Here is a 21,033-nt window from a genome sequence, read left to right as displayed (position 1 = left end):
ACTGGAAGCCAGGCTTCTCCCTGCATCAGCTTTTGCGTTGGGCTTTTTTTCTGTTCACCTCTCTTCCTTGGCTTCCAAGGTGAAACGGAGTGGATAAAGAGGACCCAGATGCAAGAGGAAGCTGTCTATACTTGTACCGTCTGCTGAGAGATATTAACATCCTGTTAGGTGGCATAAGGACCTAGTATAATCCACTTAATTGGTTAACAGTTGCCTAGCCACAGTAGCTGAAGAATCTCTCCCATAAGTCACAACTCAGATGTTGACATTCCGAGACATTTATTGAATTATTAGAATTCCATCCTATGTGTCTCAAACTAGGTGTTTACTGGTCCCCCTAAGTAAGGGAGTTGGATTGGATGGTTGACAGTCTACTAACACAGAAAACGAATGAGTCTATAATACTGTGCAGCTGAGAGCTGGTTGTCCAGGCCTAAATTCTTCAGCGTTGCTGGGACAGACAGCCACTCCTTGGATGTATAGGTGCAGATCTTCTGTCCCCCTACATGGACAGATGCAGCCCCAGCTCTGCTGCTTCTCATCCATGTCATCCCCCTCTGCCCATAAGACTAAGTTAATAGCTTAGACTCTGGGAGATATACTGAGCTTTCAGAGTAAATCTATTCCTTTTTTCCACCTTAATATGTTGCCCTTCATGCATGCAACCATGTTACTGTCCCCAGGAAAGAAGTCTACTTTTGGATGTGTTCTTCATGAGAAAAGAGTAGTGTTTGTGCTTAGCTGTGGCCGCTGTCATCTGATGCATGCTGTCATGAGATTAATGGTCTAATTAACAGGGTCACCTTTCCCCCTCGCCTGTCGAACTGAGTTTATACTTTTATATATATATATATATTCTTGAGCTACAAATCCCCTGGTGGCTCTTAACTGCTAAGATATGAAGAATTCACCAGTGCTTCTCTTGCTAAAAGGGCATCAAGTGAAAAAAACACCCTGAAAGGAAAGGCCTCATCTACCAGTAGCTCACACTATACTTCTCCTGTCCAATGCATATCCCATGAGCCCCTGGGTGGCCAGAACTGAGCTAGAACCAAGGAGCTGAGAGAAAATCCCAGGCAAGCTTGGGGAAAAATAGGTCACAGTGGCTGGGTAGTGAGGTCACAGAGAGAGGTTTGTCTGCCCCAGACTCCATAGGGGAGGAGCCTAGCAGGGCGAGGGGCCCCAGAAAGTCCCCCAAGCCCAGGCAGGGGACATGGTGTGGGAAAGGCAGCAGGGACGGGGGCCAGGGAGCTGAGTACGGGGGGCCGAGGGGCCCGGAGAGATGAGGGCAGGAGCAGGGAGGGGGCAGTCAGGATGGTGAGGAGAAGCCGGAGCCGGAAGCTGCAAAAATTGACCGGGCTGTGCAGACGGGAGGAGGGGCTCAGGGTGAGGGGGGAGGGCGGCGAGGCAAAGGGGGGGCAGCAAGATGGCAGCCGGAGGTCAGGGGAGGAGTTGGACAAGGAGCCAGGCAGACAGGGAGGGGTAACCCACGGACCCAGAGGAAAAAGATGGCAGGCTCTGACAGCACAGAGCTGGGAGTCAGAGCAATGGGCCCTCCCAAATAGCAGTTAATAAGTAAGAGAAGGGAGAAAGAGAGGCATGACCTTCATGTGTGCCCCCTTCTCCTTGGGCAGGTAAAGCGGAGCTGCCCTTCATGTGGCCCTTCAGAACCTGGGGGTGAAGAGAAGAAGGGACGAGGAAACCCTGTTTCTGTTCAGTTGTTCCCCCCAGAGCTGGTGAGTCCTTGGGGGTGGGGGGGTTGGTGCTAAGAATAAAGGAACCCGGGGGCAGGAGAGCTGGAGAGGGGGTTGCCCCCTGACCCCTGCTTTCCCCGTCCTGCCCCCCAACCCCCGCAGGTGGAGCACATCATCTCATTCCTCCCAGTCAGAGATGTGGTCGCTCTCGGCCAGACCTGCCACTACTTCCACCAAGTGTGCGATGCCGAGAGCGTGTGGAGACGCATCTGTCACCGGCTCAGTCCTCGCCTTCGAGAGCAGGGTTCTGGGGTCCGACCCTGGAAGAGAGCTGCCATTCTGAACTGTACACCTTCCCCCAAAACCTCTAGTTCTCTCTGCCTCTGTCCTACCTTATCCTGGGGTCCCTCCTGCTCCATAAAGTGGTCTGATGACCTCAGTATTCCCAGCCATCTTCCAGGACCCCTTTCTCTGCAAGAAACTTATTAGATTGAAACACACTTCAGCAAGGTCTTACTCCAAGTCTCTAGAGCTGCTCTCAGATAGTGTCACCCAGAGCCCCCACTCCTTCTAGCATCCCTGCCAAGTTGCCCACCACATTCAAACACTTCCACATTTCGCCTTCAGACATCCTCCTCTCCCAACACCTGGAGTTTTCCCTCCTCTAAACCAGGATTTCTCAACCTGATCCCTAATAAAACTTGGGGACAAATAATTCTTTGAAGTCGGGTGAGGGGGCTGTCCTCTGCATTTGTGGGATGTTTACCAATTTCCCTCATCTCCACCCACTAGATACCAATAGCACCTCCCTGAGCTGTAACAGCCAATGTCTGTTGAGGGACAAAAATCACCCCCAGGTCGAGAAATATGCTCTAACCTCCAATCCAATAACTTCATCTCACACACCAGAGTGAAGGGAGATCCAGGTAGCACATCCAGAGCTAGGGACAAGGGAGGGCTACCAGCTTTTCCCAGTCATTCCTTTTCACTCCTCTTTCTACTTTTCTATGAATTCTTGTTAAGTCCTTTGATGTCTCCACTTCAATGCAAGTTTGGACCAAAGAAGTCCATACACTTAGCAGCATGTGTATGGCCCTGGGCTGAGGTCAGGCAGAGAATTTTAGTTCAGACATGGGGCGTAATTTCAGGTATCTTCTGAGCATTGCACAGGCCCTTTGAAAGGGGTCGTTCCCCTGGCATGGGGATGGGGAGGAGCTAAACACCCATCCATTGAGAAACCTAGTTTGCCCAAGCTCTGATTCATCTCCCTTGTGCCTTCCTCAGCCTTTAAATTTCCCTCTCTCTGTCTTCTCCAGACACAAAGGGCCTGTATTTCCAGGCATTTGGGGGCCGCCGCCGCTGTCTCAGCAAGAGTGTAGCTCCCCAGCTAGCCCATGGCTACCGCCGCTTCCTGCCCACCAAGGACCACGTCTTCATTCTTGACTACGCAGGGACCCTCTTCTTCCTCAAAAATGCCCTGGTCTCCTCCACCCTTGGCCAGATCCAGTGGAAGCGGGCCTGCCGCTACATTGTGTTGTGTCGTGGAGCCAAGGACGTGAGTAACAGGACCCGGGCAGCCGAGACCCCATCTTTCCTCTGGGACCCCAGGGCCACACGAGTCCCGAGCTGGCATCCTCAGGACAGCGCCCTCCTATACCAGGAACCTGAAACCAAGTCCGCATTTCCCAGCCCCGCACCCACGTATCTCATCACCTACCCCCAGATCCAGCTGCCCCAGCCTCATCCCACTGCAAGGTTCTAGATCCCGGGCACCTTCTTCTTGTCCCACTGTTGTCTTTTCCTACAGTTTGCCTCCGACCCGAGATGTGACACAGTTTACCGCAAATACCTCTACGTGTTGGCCACTCGGGAGCAGCCGGGAGTGGTGGGCACGACCAGCAGCCGGGCCTGCGACTGTGTCGAGGTGTACCTGCAGTCCAGCGGGCAGCGGGTCTTCAAGATGACCTTCCACCACTCCATGAGCTTCAAGCAGATTGTGCTGGTTGGTCAGGAGACGCAGCGGGCCTTGCTGCTCCTCACAGGTGAGGCTTAAAGCAACTTGTTTACATATTATTTTCCTACAGAGTCTTCAGGACCCATAGCAGAAGGTGGGGGGAGAGGGGCACCTCGTCCTGGTGTCGAACCAAGTATCTGCTTTGATCTCTCTGCTAGTCTAGGATTCTAGGTAACATGTCATAGGAATAAAGGGCCCTGCTGCAAAAAATGGTTTGGAAACCACTGTTCTAGTGAACACCTGATTTATTTTTATTTTTTTGCTGGTCTGCATGGCATGTGGGGGGCTTCCCTTGAGCTCAGTCGGTAAAGAATATGCCTGCAGTGCAGAAGACCCAGGTTCGATCCCTGGATTGGGAAGATCCTTTGGAGAAGGAAATGGCAACCCACTGCAGTATCCTTGCCTGGAAAATCTCATGGATAGAGGAGCCTGGTGGACTGCAGTCCATGGGGTCGCAAAGAGTCAGGCTCAACTGAGCAACTAACACTTCCTTACTGATGGCATGTGGGATCTTAGTTCCCCAACCAGAGAATGAACGTGGGGCCAAGGCAGTGAAAATGCCGGGTCCTGACCACTGGACCACTAGGGAACTCCACTACTTTATTTTTTTGGCCACATCCCATGCTTGTGGGATCGTAGTAACCCCAACTCGGGATTGAACCCACACCGCTTGCATTGGAAGGTGGAACCTTAACCACTGAACCACCAGGGAAGTCCCTGCACTGATTTTTAAAATTCTAAGCATCCCAACCTCCACCAGGCACTGTACTTTATACCTGAACTACCCCCGTCTTTTTCTCAGTGTTCCCCAGATTTGACCACACTCCCGAGCCCCCAGACCTGAGACCTTCTGGACTTCTTTTTTTTTTTGGCCATGCCTCACAGCTTGTGAAGTTGAACCCGGGTACCCTGCCATGGAATCACAGAGTCCTAACCACCAGGGAACACTCCCCCCTCCCCTCTGCCCTTCTGGACTTCTTAATGCTAGGCAGAGCCCTGAATCCCCAGACATCATTCTTCCCAACCAGGAATCAAATTAGATTCCACCAAATCCACCTGCTAGGTTTTCTCTCCACTTGTCCCTCACACTGAAGAACTCCCCTGGTTGATTTTCAGTGGTGAGAGCTGGAGGCCGGGGAACTTGAAGTCACCCCCCATCACCGCTCCTTGCTTCTTCTCTACACTTTTCCCTCCAGCCCACTCTAGGGCAGTAAATGTTTTGTCTTGTTAGGGCTTAGGGAGTCTCTTGAGAAGTCAATGGAGTTCCCTGGTGGCCTAGTGGTTAGGATTCGGCACTTTGGGTGTGGCGAGCCCAGGTTCCATCCCTGGTCCAGGAACCATCCGGCATGCCGCACAGCACGGCATCAACAAATAAATAACATTTTTATTTAAAAAGAAGTCAATGTGGCTATTGGAGGGTCCCTTCCCCCACACAGTTGTCTGCCTCCTTGTCCCCTCCCCCAGAAGAAGGAAAGATCTACTCTTTGGTCGTGAATGAGACCCAGCTGGATCAACCACGCTCCTACACGGTTCAGCTGGCCCTGAGAAAGGTGTCCCGTTGCCTTCCTCACCTGCGTGTGGCCTGCATGGCTTCCAACCAGAGCAGTACTCTCTACATCACAGGTAAGAAAGACAACTATCTTCCTGCTTCTCCAGACCCCAACCTTGGACAGACCTTCCAGATACAGAGCCCTCCCTTATCCTTATTCCAGCTCGGCAGGGGATCCATAGGGCATCCTAGTCAAAACAGGTGTTTAAGTTCCCAGACATCATAGCTGGTGCATTTCTAATGGGTGTGAGACTCCCCAGAACTTGCACCTTTCATCACAGGTAGGGCCCGATCCCTAGGACATGGGTGCCCAAAGCCGCTGAGCTGAGGGCTCCCGACCCCCCAGACCAGGGGGGAGTGTATTTTGAGGTGCATACCCCAGGGGTGTATCGTGATCTCTTTGGGACCCTTCAAGCGTTTGACCCCCTGGACCAGCAGATGCCGCTTGCACTCTCACTGCCTGCCAAGGTAGGATCCTCGGGAGGGCAGGGGCGGGCAGGGCAGACCAGGGGCGGGGGCGCTTAGGGGACTGCAAGGTACTGAAGGTCTGAACTATGAGCAGGAATCAAATGATTGATCAGGGATGGAAAGGGGACCTGTGAGAGGGGTGGCATGGAAGGCGCAACTGGAAGCGATCAGCTGGGGAGGGCAGGTCAGCAGTGGGGAGACTCTGGAGCTCAGAGTTCCTCCAAAGACAACTGAACACTCACTTTGCCTTTCTGCCTTACTTCATAGATCCTATTCTGTGCTCTTGGCTACAATCACCTTGGCCTGGTGGATGAATTTGGCCGAATCTTTATGCAGGGAAATAATAGATATGGGCAGCTGGGAACAGGGGACAAAATGGACAGAGGGGAACCCACACAGGTGAGCATCCTGCCTCCCCCTTTTCCCTAATTCCCTGACCCCTGGATCTATCTCCACGCCTCTAATTTCCATAGAATCCACTACTTAAAAAATACTGTATTTATTTATTCGGCTGCGCTGGGTCTTAGTTGCAGCGTGTGGGATCTTTCAATCGAAGCACGTGGGATCTAGTTCCTTGACCAGGAATCAAACCCAGGCCCCCTGCATTGGGAGCACGGAGTCTTGGGCACTGGACCACCAGGGAAGTCCCAGAATCCACTTTCTAATCCCTAGGAAGTCAACCAGTTTGTAATGCTTGTGCTACTGTTGCGTGTCTCACCCGGGTTGGCACCACGAGGTGAACTTTGTGTGGCTCGTGCCGTTAGGGCAGTAGGAGTTTAGTGACATGAGGAGACCTGGGTGGGCTGAAGTAACTCGAGGAGCTAAGATGTGAGCATCTCAGTGGGTTAGAGAGGATTCGGGTGGGTACCGGGAAAGGCATCCTATGTAACGGTGGGGGGGGCGGGGCGGTGGGGACACAGCTTGCGCATCCCTGGGAAGGTGGAAAGACTGACCTGACTGGAGCAGTGTTTTGGGATTCAGCAGCTACAAGGTGGTATTAAGGTGGTATTGTGTTTGTTGCTCAGTCGTGTCTGACTCTTTGCGACCCTGTAGTCTGTAGCCTGCCAGGCTCTTCTGTCCATGGAATTCTCCAGGCAAGAATACTGCACTTAGTAGCCATTCCCTTCTCCAGGGGATCTTCCTGACCCAGGGATCAAACCTGGGTCTCCTGCATTGCAGGCTGATTCTTTACCATCTGAGCCACCAGGGAAGCCCTATAGGTGGACACAAGCCTACAGAAGTGTTGCTTTGGGAAAGAGCAGTTGTGGGTTCTGGAGCAGGAGAAGACAACCCCCCTGGATGATTGAGACTGGGTCACCTTGCCAGAGGGCACAGTGAGAGGCCCCCCAGAAGCTGTTGAGGGACACTCAGGCTTGAGACAAGGGATTAGGACTGGCACAGTGGGAGCAGGAACAGAGAGGAATGGAGATGTGAGGTGTTTTAAAAGAAAATGAACAGCCTCTGGAAAGTAATTACATACGAGGGCAGCAGGGCAGGATATAGTTGGCCCTGGAAATGGACAGTATCACAAGTAAACACGTCAGTTGGAGAGGAATGCTGGTTTCGGGGGAGAAAGTGAATTTAGCCTTTTTTTTTTTCAATGAAGAGTAAAACACTGAAATAGAAACGTCTAGCTGATTCCAAGTTGGAACAAAGTTGAAATGACAAAAGTAGAGATAAGGGGAGCAAAGCTGCGTGGTAGCCACCATTGTGGGCAGAGGGATTGAAACTTGTCTCAGAGACACACCCTCAAATGGGTACACCCTCAAATCTCACGGATACAGAAAGTTTCGCCCAGGAGGGGGTGATTAATAGTGACAGTGATAATGCAGGAATATACTCCCTGACGTGGAAAGATGGTTGTGTCTTTTTTTTGGCAGGGGTGCTGCATACATTATGCGGACTTCTCAGGTGCTTCAGTGGTAAAGAATCCGCCTGCAGTGCGGGACACGTGGGAAATGGCAGTTTCCATCCCTGGGTTGGGAAGATCCCCTGGAGGAGGAAATGGCAACCCACTCCAATATTCTTGCCTGAAAAATCCCATGGACAGAGGAGCCTGGTGGGCTACAGTCCATGGGGTCGCAAGTGTTGGACACAAACAAGCATGCACGCACAGCACAGGTTATGCAGGATCTGACCTGACCAGGGATTAGACCCATCTGCCCTGCAGTGGAAGCACAGAATCTTAACCACTGCACCACCAGGGAAGTCCCAGTTGTGCCATACGTTGTGTGTGTATAAATACATATAGATATATATGGCATATCTATCTATCTATCTATAGCTGCATCAGGTCTTAGTTGCAAATCACAGGATCTTTGGTCTTCATTGCAGCATGGAGGATCTTTAATTGCAGCATGTGGCATCTAGTTCCCTGACCAGGGATCCAACCCGCCCCTGCATTGGGAATGCAGAGTCTTAGCCACTGGACCACCAGGGAAGTTCCCATACTTTTAAGAGAAAAAAAAAAAAATCAAGAAATGGTTTACACAGCACAATCCCATTTTTGTTTAAAAATATACAGCTTGTGTATGTATATTTATAGAGGCAACACTGAGGAAGAATGCCCAGCAAGAGGTTAATAAGAGGCGGTGGGGCTTCTCGCAGTGATAATATTTTATAATTTTTCCTATAAACTTTCCTATAGTGGCCATAAATTATGTATCTACATTATCACAATTAAAGTGCTCAGTCTCAGGAGCGAGCATGCAGGAGAGGCCCTGGGATTTGCCTGCTGGGAGGTCCAGTGCCTTAGGAGAGAAGTCCCAGCATAGTAGGAAGTCAGATCACAGAAGGTTCAGGTGAGACCTGCTGTGCAAAGAACAAGAAGAGGCCCACCTCAGACTGATTATATAGCCAGTCTTGCTGCCTAAAACAGAGGTCAGAAGCAGCAGGAGTCGGGTGGAAGTGTTTTTCCAGAACAGTGTGGCCATTTTGAAAGGTAATGATATGACAGACTGAAAATGCTAGAGATGGAAGGAAGGAGTCCGTGGAAGGCAGCCCTTCCTGGAATGGCACAGGGATAGAGAGGCTCTTTCTTCCCCCTCGAGGCTGGAAGGCAGAACAGAGACTGGATAGGCGAAGGCCTGGGGGTGAGACCAGGATGCAGACAGCAGGCCCTGGCCTTGGGCAGGAAGCCTGTTTTCCAGGGAGCGGAGAGGAGGAAGCAACAGCTGTGCTAGCGCTTCTGTGCTCAGACTGGGGCTGCCGGAGAACCGAGGAGGAGCCATGCTGCCTGTCCGGGGACGGGGAGGCTGTTCTCCGGCCCATCTCCTCCCTCCCCTCGTTTCCCTAGACTGCCCTGAGCCCTTCTGTCACCCTAGTCCCTTGGCGTTCCCCACTTAGGGACCACCCCCTGTGCCCTCAGGTCCATTATCTCCAGCGCCCCATCGCCCTGTGGTGCGGCCTCAACCACTCCCTGGTGCTGAGCCAGGGCTCGGACTTCAGCAAGGAGCTGCTGGGTTGTGGCTGCGGGGCCGGAGGCCGCCTCCCCGGCTGGCCTAAGGGCAGCGCCTCTTTCGTCAAGCTCCACATCAAGGTCAGAGCCCAGGTTCTGACAAGTGGGCAAGAGGGGAGGGCAGGAGCCATCAGGCCCAGGGGGACTGGAGCTGGGGATCCCACCAGGACCCAGGGACCCCACTTCCCAGCACCGCCCACTTCCCTTTCCAGCAGTGTACCATGGTTCCTGGCTCTCCCCCTGAGCTGATCCTGCTGGCCCTCTCTGACCTCACACGACCCTGGGGCTCAGCCAGCCAGCTCACTTGCGGCTGGTCTGAGTGGGAGGAACACAACAGCTGGGGCTTCCAGGGAACCCCGTCCTGGGCACCCCCCCCACCTGCTCAGCCACGCCCTATCTCCTCTCCCCCAGGTCCCTTTGTGCGCCTGCTCTCTCTGCTCCACCAGAGAGTGCCTCTACATGCTGTCCAGCCACGACATTGAGCACCACCCAGCCTACCGGGACCTACCAGCCAGCAAGGCAGTGGGGACCCCTGAGCCCAGCCTGGGGGCTGGAGCACCCCAGGACCCTGGTGGGGTGGCCTGGGCCTGTGAGGAGTACCTCAGCCAGATCCACAACTGCCCCACACTGCAGGACCGCATGGAGAAGATGAAGGAGATCGTGGGCTGGATGCCCTTGATGGCGGCACAGAAGGATTTCTTTTGGGAGGCGCTGGATATGCTGCAGAGGGCTGCTGGAGGGGCTGGCCAAGGCCCCCCACCCCCTGAAAGCTGACCCCTCCTCTCCTAGTCTCACCCCCTGGAGGGAGAGTGTGGCCTGGGCCAGGGGCTAAGGAGAGCTGGAGTGGTAGCAACAAACATGGTGTGCGCACGCGCGTGGGGAGGGGATGCAGGGGGGTGGGGCCTGCTAGACATGCCAGGGTGGGCAGGGAATGGTTTTGTAAGATGTTCAGGGGGCTGCCCAGGAGGGGCCCCCAACCTGACTATCATGGACGAAAGATTTGATTGACAAATAGAATAAAAGGCTGAATCCAGGCCTGGTTTGGAACCCTGGGGCCTGGGAGGAACCTGGGGGTGGGGGTGGGGTGCAGAGTAGAAGCAGCTCAGGCTGTCAGTTCCTGCATCCATCAGCTTCCTCTCCTCTCCAGCCCCTACTTGGTTCTGCCACTTGGATCCTCCATCCACCAGACTGTGCAAGTCGCTTCCTTCTGACTCCATCCCAGAGCAGCCAGCCACCCCCAACCACTCTCCTCCTGCTTTCCTTCCAGATCTGAGCTTACACGTTGTCCTTTCCCTTATTTTCTACTCCATCCTCCCCTTCCTCCATAAAGAAGACACTCCCTTTGCCCACATACCATGCCTCCCACCCCCTACCCATACCTCCAAGTATTTGAGAAAGAAGATGGGTAAGCAACATTCTTTCTCTGTGGCCTGGTCTGGCCCTTGGAGGGAGAGGACAGTAAACATTTGAAGTTGAAAATAAGCTGGAGCCACGGGGTGGTCAGGAAGTGAGTGATTAGAGGTTGGGAGTCCAGAGAAGGACTTCCTCTGGGTGCTGAGGAAGTGGGAATGGGGAGGTGCATGGGGTGGGCTGGAGGGTCCACAGGAAGGACCCCAAGCTGTGCTGGAAGGATGCTTGGGCTCTGGACAGAGCAGGGTTACTGAAGACATTCCTGGACCGCCTGGATTATGCTGAGAGCCTGATGCTCGATCTGCCCTTCATTGCTCCACCCCCGCCCCACTAGGTCAGTATTTGTGTGTCCTGGACCTAGAGAGGCCCCTGGACTCGCCACTGTCCCAGCTCTTCTCTCCCTGTCCCGCCTTCCCCGCCGCCCGCCCCACTGGCCAGTCCCCACGCCCACACGCCCGAGGCTGCCTCATCTGGCACTGATTATCCGCGCTGCTGCTGCCGCTGCTGCTGCTGCACTCAGCCGCTGCCTCTGTCTTGAAGACCCCAGCACTTTTCTCCACCCCCGCCCCTGGCCATGCTGCCTGCTGCCACAGCCTCCCTCTTGGGGCCCCTCCTCACTGCCTGGGCTCTGCTGCTGCCTTTCACCCATGGCCAGACCCCCAACTACACCAGGTAGGTCTCTTGGCACCTTCCAGATGGCTTGAGTGAGCTTCAAATCCCTAATTCCAGGCGGGGGAAGGGGTTATGCCTGTAGATCTGGTGGCTTCTTTTGCTAACAACCGCCCCCCCCCCACCGCCACATCTCCCTACCCTTCTCTGGCCCCCAAGTCCTCCTTCCCTGCTGCCAGACCAGTGTTTCCTGTGGGTCACCACTGCTCCCCATTCCTCCACCCTCCATCCTCTCCGCATCGATCTAGACCCTTGGCCCCCCCTCATGGAACCTGAGAGCACCAAGACCTTGAACTTGCCTGGTGGCTGGACGTCAGGATTCCAGGAGGGAACTGAAGATGGTGGGGGGAAGAGGGGAGCGCAAGGGAGAGATTTGGGAGTCAGACACTCAAGCTGTTAGCTGGAAGTAGAGAAGGGCAAAGGTTGGGAGCGCAGGGCCCTGGCTGCCTCATCCCCCACCCCTTCCCAACCCACCCCCTGTCATGGCCTCCTGTCTGTGTCCACATCTGGAAGTAGTTAGGCGGCTCCTGTCCTTACTGCCAGGCAGGGTGGGGGGGGCGGTGGAGAATGAGGGGAGGATTCCCGGAATTCCTGTTGGGGTGGGGGGTAGGGACTCTGAGGGGCTGGAGGGACAACCAAGTGGCTGGCCTGCTTTCCCTGATCCTCTGCTGGAGTGTTTCCCACCGCAGTCCTGTTCGGGCTGGCCGAGGCCGCCTCGGATCCCTTGGGCCTTCCTCCCCCATTCCCCTGGCTCCCTGCGCACCTCCCATCCTCATTACCTCCTCGCCTCTCCAGCACACCCCCACTCAGAGCTGACCTCTCTTCTGTTCTCCAGACCCGTGTTCCTGTGCGGAGGGGATGTGACTGGGGAGTCGGGTTACGTGGCAAGTGAGGGTTTCCCCAACCTCTACCCTCCCAATAAGGAGTGCATCTGGACAATAACGGTGAGAAGGCCCTTCTGGCCACTCTTCCCTCCTCCAAGTGTCTGAGGCCTGGGTCCAGGCAGCCAAAGGCCAGACTGCTAAGGGAATTCCCTCCCTGCCAAGTCCCACCATTTCTCCCTGGGGAAGTCCCAGCCCCCTCCCCTCTGGTCAGTGCCCACAATACCACGTGGCAAGTGACCTCACACCTTAATGCAGAGCCTGCTTGTCCATTCCCACCTTCATCCACACCCGCTCTGGTCTCTCCACAGACCTCATTTGGGTCTTGGTGCAGTCATGCACCATCAGACTGGCCCTTTTAGGCCCAGTCTCTGTAGGAAACGCTTGGGGGAAAGAGAGGTGCCCTCTGCCTGGTGGTGTTTGGCCTGACTTTGCAGGACCCCGCCCCTGTCCCCACCGTCAGGTCCCTAAGAGCCAGACTGTGTCCCTCTCCTTCCGAGTCTTTGACCTGGAGCAGCACCCCAGCTGCCGGTACGATGCTCTGGAGATCTTTGCCGGGTCTGGAACCTCGGGCCAGCAACTCGGACGCTTCTGCGGGACCTTCCGACCCGCGCCTGTAGTCGCCTCCGGCAACCAGGTGACCCTGAGGATGAGATCGGACGAGGGCACGGGAGGACGAGGCTTCCTGCTCTGGTACAGCGGGCGGGCCACCTCCGGCACTGGTGAGACCTCCCTCACCTCCGCCGCCCCCCTCTCCTGGCCCCGCCCCCGGCGCAGGCCCCACCCCAGCCTTAACCTCCACCCCAAGAGCCTGGGGCCCCCATGATCTCCCTTACCCTTCTTCCTCACTAACTGCCCCTTCAGTCCCTCCTCCCCGTCTTCTCTCCCTCCTCCCGCTCCCACCCACCCCCTCTTCCAGGCCCCCCCCCAGGCGCGAGGCGGAAATGGGTCACCGACCCGCGGGTGGAATGGGCGGCCTGGGGTTACTGGGACGGTGAGTAACGCCCGCCCCCGTCCGCAATCGGGCTCCCTCTGATGGGCGCGGGGGGCACCCCCGGGCTGGGGGACTAGGTTCCCCCCGACCCGGAGCCCCCTACACCCAGCCCGGGGGCTCCCGATTGCGGTCCCATCACCCCCTCCTGGCGGCAGAAGTCTCCTTAAAATCTTTAAGGCGGGGACTTCCCCAGAGGGGCCTCGGGGCTGTGCCCCAATTTGAGGGCACCCTCACAGCAAGGGGACTTCCAGCCGTGATGGGGACTTTTCTGCCGGGCCGGGGAGATGGGATCTTCCAGGGGAAGAGGAGCGATGTGGCCTCGGGTCAGGGGGAGGGGCAAGAAGGGAGCGGGTCCAGTCAGTTCCTCCCCCCTCTTCCACCGCCCGCCTGGGCGCCCATTGGTCCAAAACCTCCCCGAGCCCCGCTCGGCCAAGCCCCATCTCTGCTAACCTTCCCCCCTTCTTTCCTCTCCCTCCTCTCGCCCCCTCCTCCTGAGACCCAGACATCTGAGCTTTCTGCACGGTCTCCCCCAGCTGATGAGGGTCTCCACCGCCCCCCACCCCCACTCCTTTCTCCCCTCCCCAGAGCACCAATTTTGCGGGGGGCGGCTGGAGAAGGCCCAGGGAACCCTGACCACGCCCAACTGGCCCGAGTCCGATTACCCCCCTGGCATCAGCTGTTCCTGGCACATCATCGCGCCCCCGGACCAGGTACTGACCCCCTGCCCCGGTTGCCCTCGGGGACCCGGGCGGCGCCCTCCAGCATGCAGACTGCAAAAGATTTACTGAACATCGACAATGTCCCCAGCACTGAGCTTGCCATGGTGGGGAGCACAAACAGACCCAGACCTGCTCGCACCCAAACAAAACATGTAAAATCACAACTGTGAGGAGCCTTACGAGAGCGAGGTACCCGATGTTGATATATAAACGGATTCGTGCGTGTGTGTATGTGATGGTGACGCTGGAGGTAGACTCTGGGTCTTTTCCTTGAGAATGAGCCAGGGCTTGGCCTTGCGGACTGCGGCGATGGAGGGTTCCGGTGAATGTGTGTGTTCCTCCGAGCCGCGGTGTGAATGCATTAAGAGGTGGGTTCCAGGGCCCGCGGGCGATGAGACAGGAGGCCCCGGCGAGCGTCCCGGAGGCGGCGGCGGGGTGGAGGAGGTGAGAACTCCGCACCCTCCCGCCACCCGGGGTCCCCCTGCGCAGCCTCCGCCTCTGCCCCGCCGCCAGGTGATCTCACTGACCTTCGGCAAGTTTGACCTGGAGCCCGACTCCTACTGCCGCTACGACTCTGTCAGCGTGTTCAACGGACCCGTGAGCGACGACGCCAAGCGGCTGGGAAAGTTCTGCGGCGACACAGTCCCGGGGTGAGGGGGCGCCACCTGGGTGGGCGACGGCGTCGGGGCGTCTCTGCAGCCCCAGGTGCGGTAGCCCGGGGCTCCCCGCGGCCGGCGGGAGGGGCGGGGCTTAGCTGAAGCCGCGGGCGGCCTACGCGTCCGCCCCAAACCGGGTGGGCGGAGCAGATAGCGGCCCAGGCCGAGGCTTGGCGCCAGGCCTGGGGTCCTTGGATAACGAGGCCAGTGGAGCTCGCGAAATCGAGAAGCTGATGCAGCTAGCCGTGGGGCAAGGGTCAAAAGGCCGCCGGCCTGGGCAGGGAGCAGGATGCGCTACCCGCCTGACACCTCCCCCGATGCCCCGCCGCCCGCAGTTCCATCACCTCCGAAGGGAACGAGCTCCTCGTCCAGTTCGTCTCGGACCTCAGCGTCACGGCCGACGGCTTCTCGGCCTCCTACAGGACCCAGCCTCGGGGCGCCACCGAAGGAGTCCCAGGGGAGGTCGGCTTGGGCCCCAAGCCCGGAGCCGGGCCCAAAGTCAAGCCTGAAGTCCCACCTGAAGAGAAATCCAAAGCCGCACCTAAGGCAGAAGCAACTCCGGTGGGCCCGGGTGAGTCTGGAAAGGGAGAGGAAGCGACGCAGGCCTCAGGGAGCTGCATCAGACAGAGTTCCTTCCTGCGCCCATTCATACAGCACCCACGAGCGCTGCTTCTGTGCTAAGGACGGGCACTGGGTGCTGGGACCCAAAGCTGGATAGAGCTCTGAAAAAGTTCAATGAGGCTTTTGTGGGGAAAGTGGTCCTTCCTCCCTGCTGGGTAGGTTGCCCTCCACTAAGGGTGCGCCCTCCCCCGCCAGATGCACCCAGTGTCACCTGCCCAAAGCAGTGCCGGAGGACAGGCACCCTGCAGAGCCACTTCTGTAACAGCGACCTGGGTAAGAAGCCCGTCCCCCAGCTCTGCCCTTCCAGCGCCTATAACCGCTCCTGTCCCCAAAGCTCTCCCCCAACTTCTGGTTCCAGCCCTGCCCTGGCCTCCAGTTTCACCTCTCGCCCCTCTCTCCCACAGTGGTGACAGGAATGATTAAGTCCATGGTGCGGGGCCCAGGGGAGGGTCTCACAGCAACTGTCAATGTCACTGGTGTTTACAAAACCGGAGGCCTGGACCTGCCCTCTCCACCCACGGACACCCTCCTGAAGTTTTATGTGCCCTGCAAGCAGTGCCCCCCCATGAAGAAAGGTAACGGAGATGTGGAACTGTAGAGGGAGACTGAGCCTCATGAAAACGATGGAGGTGGCAGAACCTGAGGGACTGGGGTGAGGCGATATTTCTATAAACTCTCAGTTACACAGATCCTCAGTCCCTCTCTCCCCTTCCCTAGGAATCAGTTACCTGCTGATGGGCCAGGTGGACAAGAACAGAGGTCCCATCCTTCCTCCAGAGAGCTTCGTGGTTCTCCACCGGCCCACCCAGCACCAGATCCTCACCAACCTCAGCAGGAAGTGCCCCTCCAAGCCTGTTTAGGCTGCTCGGGTCTCAGGCCTGAGCCCAAGCCAACCTCCACACCCTGGCCCTAGGGGACCCTTTTCTTATTCAAATAAATGTTTCTAGATTGAGGAAGGGGTCACATTTCCATTTCTATGGTTTTGGTGCTCTTGGAGGATTTGTTTTCATTCCTTCATTCAACTCAAGGGTTACTACAGGGAAGAATGTAAATTGAATCTTGTCACCCCTTTGCTCAAAATTCTCCCATATTCTCCACACACACACAAAATGGCAACTATTAATATGCAGAGGTGATGGATATGTAAATTAGCTTGACTGTGGCAATCTTTTCACAATGTATACATATATCAAAATGTCCAGTTGTACATCTTAAATATATACAATTTTTATATGTCAAAGATATCTCAATAAAGCTGTTTTAAAAAAACAAATTAAGGGAATTCCCTGGCGGTCCAGTGATTAAGACTCTGCACTTTTACTGCCGAGGGCCCGAGTTCAATCCCTCGTCAGGGAATTAAGATCCTATAAGCCATGTGGCACAGTCAAAAAAAAAAAAAAATTAAAATAACTCTGCCATAGTTTCCCATTAGTCTCAGCATAGAATCTGAAGTCCTACTATGGGCTCTGAGGCTCTAGGTGATCTGTGTCCTCTCTCTCACCTCCTCTCATCTCTGAGTATTATCTCCCATTCAGCCTCTTCCATCACACTGGCCCGTTGGCCATTTCTAGTACACATTTGCTTCCAGGTTTTGCTCTTGCTGTTCCCTAGATCTGGAATTCTCCACAGACATCTTGTGGTCCACTTCCTACCTTCAATCAGATCTCAGCTCAGAAGTTCATATTAGTCACTCACTCATTTGTTTATTCCAAATGTCAGGGACTGTTTCAGGTGCCAAAAATACAACAAAACAGAGTCCCAGCTCTTGTGAAGAGGAGAGCACATTCTACCTGAACAGAGATAAACTAAAATAAACACCGAGGTCAAGTAGCTATAGGAGTGCTATGAACGAAGAACACAAAAGCATGATAAGAGGAAGGCAAAGGGAGATTCTATATTTGACAGGGTGCAGAGAAGACTTTCAGGTAAGATTAACTTTGTTTTGCTCCACTGCTAACCAAGTGTGTGGCCTGGGGTGACATTCTTCACCTTGTTGAGATTGTTTCCTCGTCTGAGAGTGGAGTTGATTCGGTGGGATGATGTGAGCAGCAGGGCTGAACCATAATTCCCTCTGCAAATATGGTGAGCTCCGCGCAGTAAGGAATCAAGAGAAGTGCTGTGGGCATAGATCCGAGTCCAATGGGGAGCAACATTCAACTAGTACTGTAGAAAACTTTTGTTGCTGCGGAAGCTTTTAGGAGAGCCTGGGATTGAAGAGGAAAAAGGAAAGAGAGCTCCCTTGTGGGATGTGATTGTAGTGATTCGGACAGCCTCAAGGGTGGGAGGAAGGAACAAAGCCCGACTCCCATCTTCGCTCGGGCCCCTCTCCCTAGCCCGCCGCCCCACTTATTCCAGGGTTAGCGTTCTAGCCCGAGACGCTCGTCAAGGGTTACGTCACTGGAATCAAGCCAATCACCGCTTTAGGCGCACCAATCAGCGAACAGTCATAGTTGAGTCGAGGCCGCCCGGGCCAATGATAGAGACCGTACGGCGGAAGTGCAGGAACGGTCTCCCGGAAAGATGGCAGCCCTGGTCCGGCCACAGGTTGATTGGCAGGTGCTGTGACCGGAGGTGAGCTTCCGAGCCCGACGGAAGCCCAACAAGCTCAGGAAGTGATCGGAGGCCCAGATACAGGACAGCAAGAGGCGGAAAGAGCAGCTCCGGAAGAGGCCGCGGCGGCCGGCGGAATCGGGCCTCGGAGGCAGGGGGCGGGTGCCCCGGGCGCCCGGAAGGGGCGGGGATTATGGAGATCAGGAACTAAGACGGAAGACTAGGGCCTGGGCTGGGAGGCGCGAGGGGCCGGGTTTCCCGGGTGGGCGTGACCCTCGAGGTAGGGCTTGGGGGCGGGGCTTAAGGGGACCCAGGGCGCTGCTGGGGGAGAAGGGTTTGGGGGACCTGGGCCTGGTCTGCTGGGGGGGCCTTATCTAGCGGGGTTCTGAGGCGGCGGCGGCGGCGGAATCACCCCACGCCCTGCTTTACGGTCTCATCCCGTTCTCTTCGCCCCTCTCACCCCTCAGCTTTATACTCCAGGCCCCGTCCCCTGAGCTCTGCCCTCGGATGTTCCACCGCCCAGAGCTTGCATGCGCCGTGGGGCGCCCCAGGACCAGGAGCTGGTGGGTCCGGGGGCTCCTGGGCGGGGGTCCAGGGGCGCCCCTCCTCCCTCGGGACCTGTTGTCCCGGTCCTCGTCTTTCCCCCGGATCTAGTATTCAGGGCGGACCAACGGAGCGGACCCCGGCAGCTGCTGACCCTCTATAACCCCACGGGAGCAGTGCTTCGCTTCCGAGGTGAAGGGGATGGGCGCCTCATACTCGGGATGTGGGGACTGGCGGCAATAGGCTGGGGAGCTGGGTGGGCTGGAGGAGTCAGATGAGTACGGTTGACTGTCCGGCCTTGGCAGAATGGAAGGGTCAAGTCCAGTCCTAGGGTAGAAGGCTGGGGGGACTCCATGGGCGAGGCTTGTGCAGGATTCTCTGAGGCAGTAGTCGATCGATCTCTCTGTGCCTTTTCCCCCAGTGCTGTGCACAGCACCTGCCAAATACACAGTGTTTGACGCGGAAGGATACGTGAAGCCCCAGTCCTGCATTGACATGTGAGTGAGCGGGTGGGTAGGCTGATGAAAGCCAGTGGTCGCTGCCAGCTTTCTCTGATTTTCCCTGCTGTGACTTTGGTCTCAGAGCTGGTGCTCTTCAGCCTGTTTTTCCCCACCCTCTGTCTGCATCCCTAAGGGGGAGTTTCCTGGGAGGGTGGGGCCTGGATTCACTTGGATCACTGCCCCTCAATGGGCCTCTCTTTTCTCCGGACCAGTGTGATTCGCCACGTGGCCCCCCATCCCAGGAACTATGATGTCCAGGATCGCTTCCGCATTGAGCTCTCTGAGGAGGGAACAGAGGGCCGAGTGGTGGGGCGCAAGGACATCACCTCGGTTCTGAGGGCCCCAGCGTACCCCCTTGAGCTTCAGGGACAGTCTGACCCAACGCCCCACCCAGAGCCTCATTCCTGGACAGCATCATCCACAGCCCAGCCCTTCCCAGAGAGTGAGTTTGGGGATGGGAATTCTTGAGTTCTGTGGGGGGGCGGGGGTGGGGGGGGACCTAGCATGACCTAAGAGGTGAGTTCGTTTGGAGTAGAAGAGGTTTTTTTGTTGTTGTCGTTGTTCTGGGTTTTTGTGGGGTTTTTGGTGCCCCTTCTGGACTTGCAGACTCTTAATTCCCGGACCAGGTATGGAACACAGGGTCCTGGAAGTGAGAGCGCAGAGTCCTAACCAGTGGACCGCCAGGGAATTCCCTTCCGGTTCAGCCTTTTGCTTTTTGATAGTAACATTTCTAAGAGTTAAGATTTTATATCAGGTTAGGGGAAAAGCAGACTTCGCAGTTTCCTTGGTTTCTGGCCTCCACCTAGAGAGAAAAACTCTTCGTTTAGCTCTAACTCCAGTACTTCCCATCCTGTGTCAGCTCAGTTCAGTTCAATAAGAAATGCGGGTTGAGCAATTACGTACTATGCTGTGTTCTATGGGAGACAGAGGTCCCTGCCTGACATACAGGTACACGGGAGCCAGTAATCAAGGCAGAGCTGAAGAGCGGAAAATGATGAGGGACCAGAGGGGAGAGGGTTTCTTGCGCTGTGGGGACAGGGGCTCCAGGGAGAAGAGGACGCTTCCAGTGTCCACCGAAAAGTGGGTACACCTTCCACCTTCAGCCTCCTCCCTGGGCCGACCAGGAGTGGAGGCTGGAGCTCTTGACAGCCCTTGTTCCCCAGACCCTCACCCGCAACTGGCCACCAGCTCCTTCCTCCTCTTCTTGCTGATGGGCACAGTCTCTGTGGCCTTCCTGCTGCTCCCGCTCCAGGATGAACTTGGCAGCCAGCTGCCCCAAATCCTTCACGTCTCCCTGGGACAAAAGTTGGTGGCAGCCTACGTCTTAGGTGAGCCCAGTGGATCCAGGCCCAGAGAGAGGAGAGTGGGGGCTAGAAAGAGGGTATACAGAGCCAGCAGGCTCTACACACAACCTTGCTCTTTCTTCCTCCCCTCTCCAGGGCTCCTCACCATGGTGTTCCTCCGGACCTGAGCTCTGCTCCACCTCCACGCCGCTTCCCCGGGCCAGGACGTGGACGTGGATGTGGACATGCAACAGCCACTGTGATGTTCATAATCTCCTCTCAACTCCTGCTTCCTTCTTCCTGCCCATCTCCCCCCAGACTTAGGGATTTGTTATCTTTTTCCAAGTTGAATCAAATAAATTTGTAAAACTGAACTGAGAAATATGTAAGAAACATGCCCCCATCTTCCCATGTCATTCCTCCAGTTCCTCCTACTTCCTCCTAGAGGCCCTTTGAGGATTTAAAACACCTAGGTTGAGGCCTGAAGAAGGAAATAGCAACCCACTCCAGTACTCTTGCCTGGAAAATCCCATGGGTGGAGGAGCCTAGTAGGCTGCAGTCCATGGGGTCACTAGGAGTCGGACACGACTGAGCGACTTCACTTTCACTTGTCACTTTCATGCATTGGAGAAGGAAATGGCAACCCACTCCAGTGTTCTTGCCTGGAGAATCTCAGGGACGGGGAAGTCTGGTGGGCTGCCGTCTATGGAGTCCCACAGAGTCGGACACAACTGAAGCGACTTAGCAGCAGTAGCAGCAGGTCGAGGCCTGGTGCTGCGCCAAAAAAACCACGTGATCTCGAGCAAGTCATTTAATTTCTCGGAGCTTCAGTTTATGCCTGTAAAATGAGGGAATTGGGAAAGTTTATTCTTAAGATTCCTTTTAACTCTGTCTTAAGGAGAGGATCGTGTTGCTAAGCCAGCATGTTGTTGTTCGTTCACTGTTGTGTCCTACTCTTTGCGACCCCATGGGTGGCAGGACACCAGGCTTCCCTTGTCCTTCACCATCTCCCGAAGTTTGCTCAA

The 21,033-nt window shown here is 55.8% G+C and overlaps 3 protein-coding genes across 9 annotated transcripts; all 3 read left to right on the top strand.

Moving 5' to 3' along the window:
• Positions 1-138: 138 nt before the first annotated feature.
• FBXO24 (F-box protein 24) lies at positions 139-10,216 on the top strand. Of its 3 annotated transcripts, none has more exons than XM_061402076.1 (10): positions 139-1,386; positions 1,635-1,736; positions 1,857-2,040; positions 3,011-3,249; positions 3,502-3,736; positions 5,173-5,331; positions 5,673-5,725; positions 5,993-6,124; positions 9,093-9,263; positions 9,594-10,216. In XM_061402076.1, exons 1-10 carry the CDS (start codon positions 1,315-1,317, stop codon positions 9,954-9,956), a joined length of 1,710 nt encoding a protein of 569 aa, XP_061258060.1. In that variant the 5' UTR covers positions 139-1,314; the 3' UTR covers positions 9,957-10,216. The 3 variants fall into 3 exon arrangements, with proteins under 3 accessions (XP_061258060.1, XP_061258058.1, XP_061258059.1); XM_061402074.1 differs by having other exon boundaries at positions 5,604-5,725; XM_061402075.1 differs by having other exon boundaries at positions 1,240-1,317; positions 5,604-5,725.
• Positions 10,217-11,059: 843 nt separating this feature from the next.
• Positions 11,060-16,084, top strand: PCOLCE (procollagen C-endopeptidase enhancer). 2 transcript variants are annotated; one of them, XM_061402087.1, is made up of 10 exons: positions 11,073-11,264; positions 12,097-12,205; positions 12,606-12,864; positions 13,062-13,136; positions 13,722-13,846; positions 14,369-14,505; positions 14,847-15,082; positions 15,328-15,405; positions 15,537-15,707; positions 15,850-16,084. In XM_061402087.1, the coding sequence occupies exons 1-10, from the start codon at positions 11,167-11,169 to the stop codon at positions 15,990-15,992; spliced, it is 1,431 nt and encodes a 476-aa protein (XP_061258071.1). In that variant the 5' UTR covers positions 11,073-11,166; the 3' UTR covers positions 15,993-16,084. The 2 variants fall into 2 exon arrangements, with proteins under 2 accessions (XP_061258070.1, XP_061258071.1); XM_061402086.1 differs by lacking the exon at positions 13,062-13,136 and having other exon boundaries at positions 11,060-11,264.
• A 1,513-nt stretch (positions 16,085-17,597) lies between these two features.
• On the top strand, positions 17,598-20,382 carry MOSPD3 (motile sperm domain containing 3). 4 transcript variants are annotated; one of them, XM_061402096.1, is made up of 6 exons: positions 17,598-17,703; positions 18,150-18,417; positions 18,647-18,722; positions 18,938-19,167; positions 19,889-20,053; positions 20,165-20,382. In XM_061402096.1, the coding sequence occupies exons 2-6, from the start codon at positions 18,213-18,215 to the stop codon at positions 20,194-20,196; spliced, it is 708 nt and encodes a 235-aa protein (XP_061258080.1). In that variant the 5' UTR covers positions 17,598-17,703; positions 18,150-18,212; the 3' UTR covers positions 20,197-20,382. The 4 variants fall into 4 exon arrangements, with proteins under 4 accessions (XP_061258080.1, XP_061258081.1, XP_061258079.1 ...); XM_061402097.1 differs by lacking the exon at positions 17,598-17,703 and adding an exon at positions 17,733-17,962; XM_061402095.1 differs by lacking the exon at positions 17,598-17,703 and having other exon boundaries at positions 17,733-18,417.
• Positions 20,383-21,033: the final 651 nt, after the last annotated feature.

This window comes from Bos javanicus, chromosome 25 (genome assembly GCF_032452875.1).
Source record: "Bos javanicus breed banteng chromosome 25, ARS-OSU_banteng_1.0, whole genome shotgun sequence".
Lineage (NCBI taxonomy): Eukaryota > Metazoa > Chordata > Mammalia > Artiodactyla > Bovidae > Bos > Bos javanicus.
Note: the sequence above shows the minus strand (reverse complement) of the source record. Positions and strands in the feature narration are given on the sequence as shown.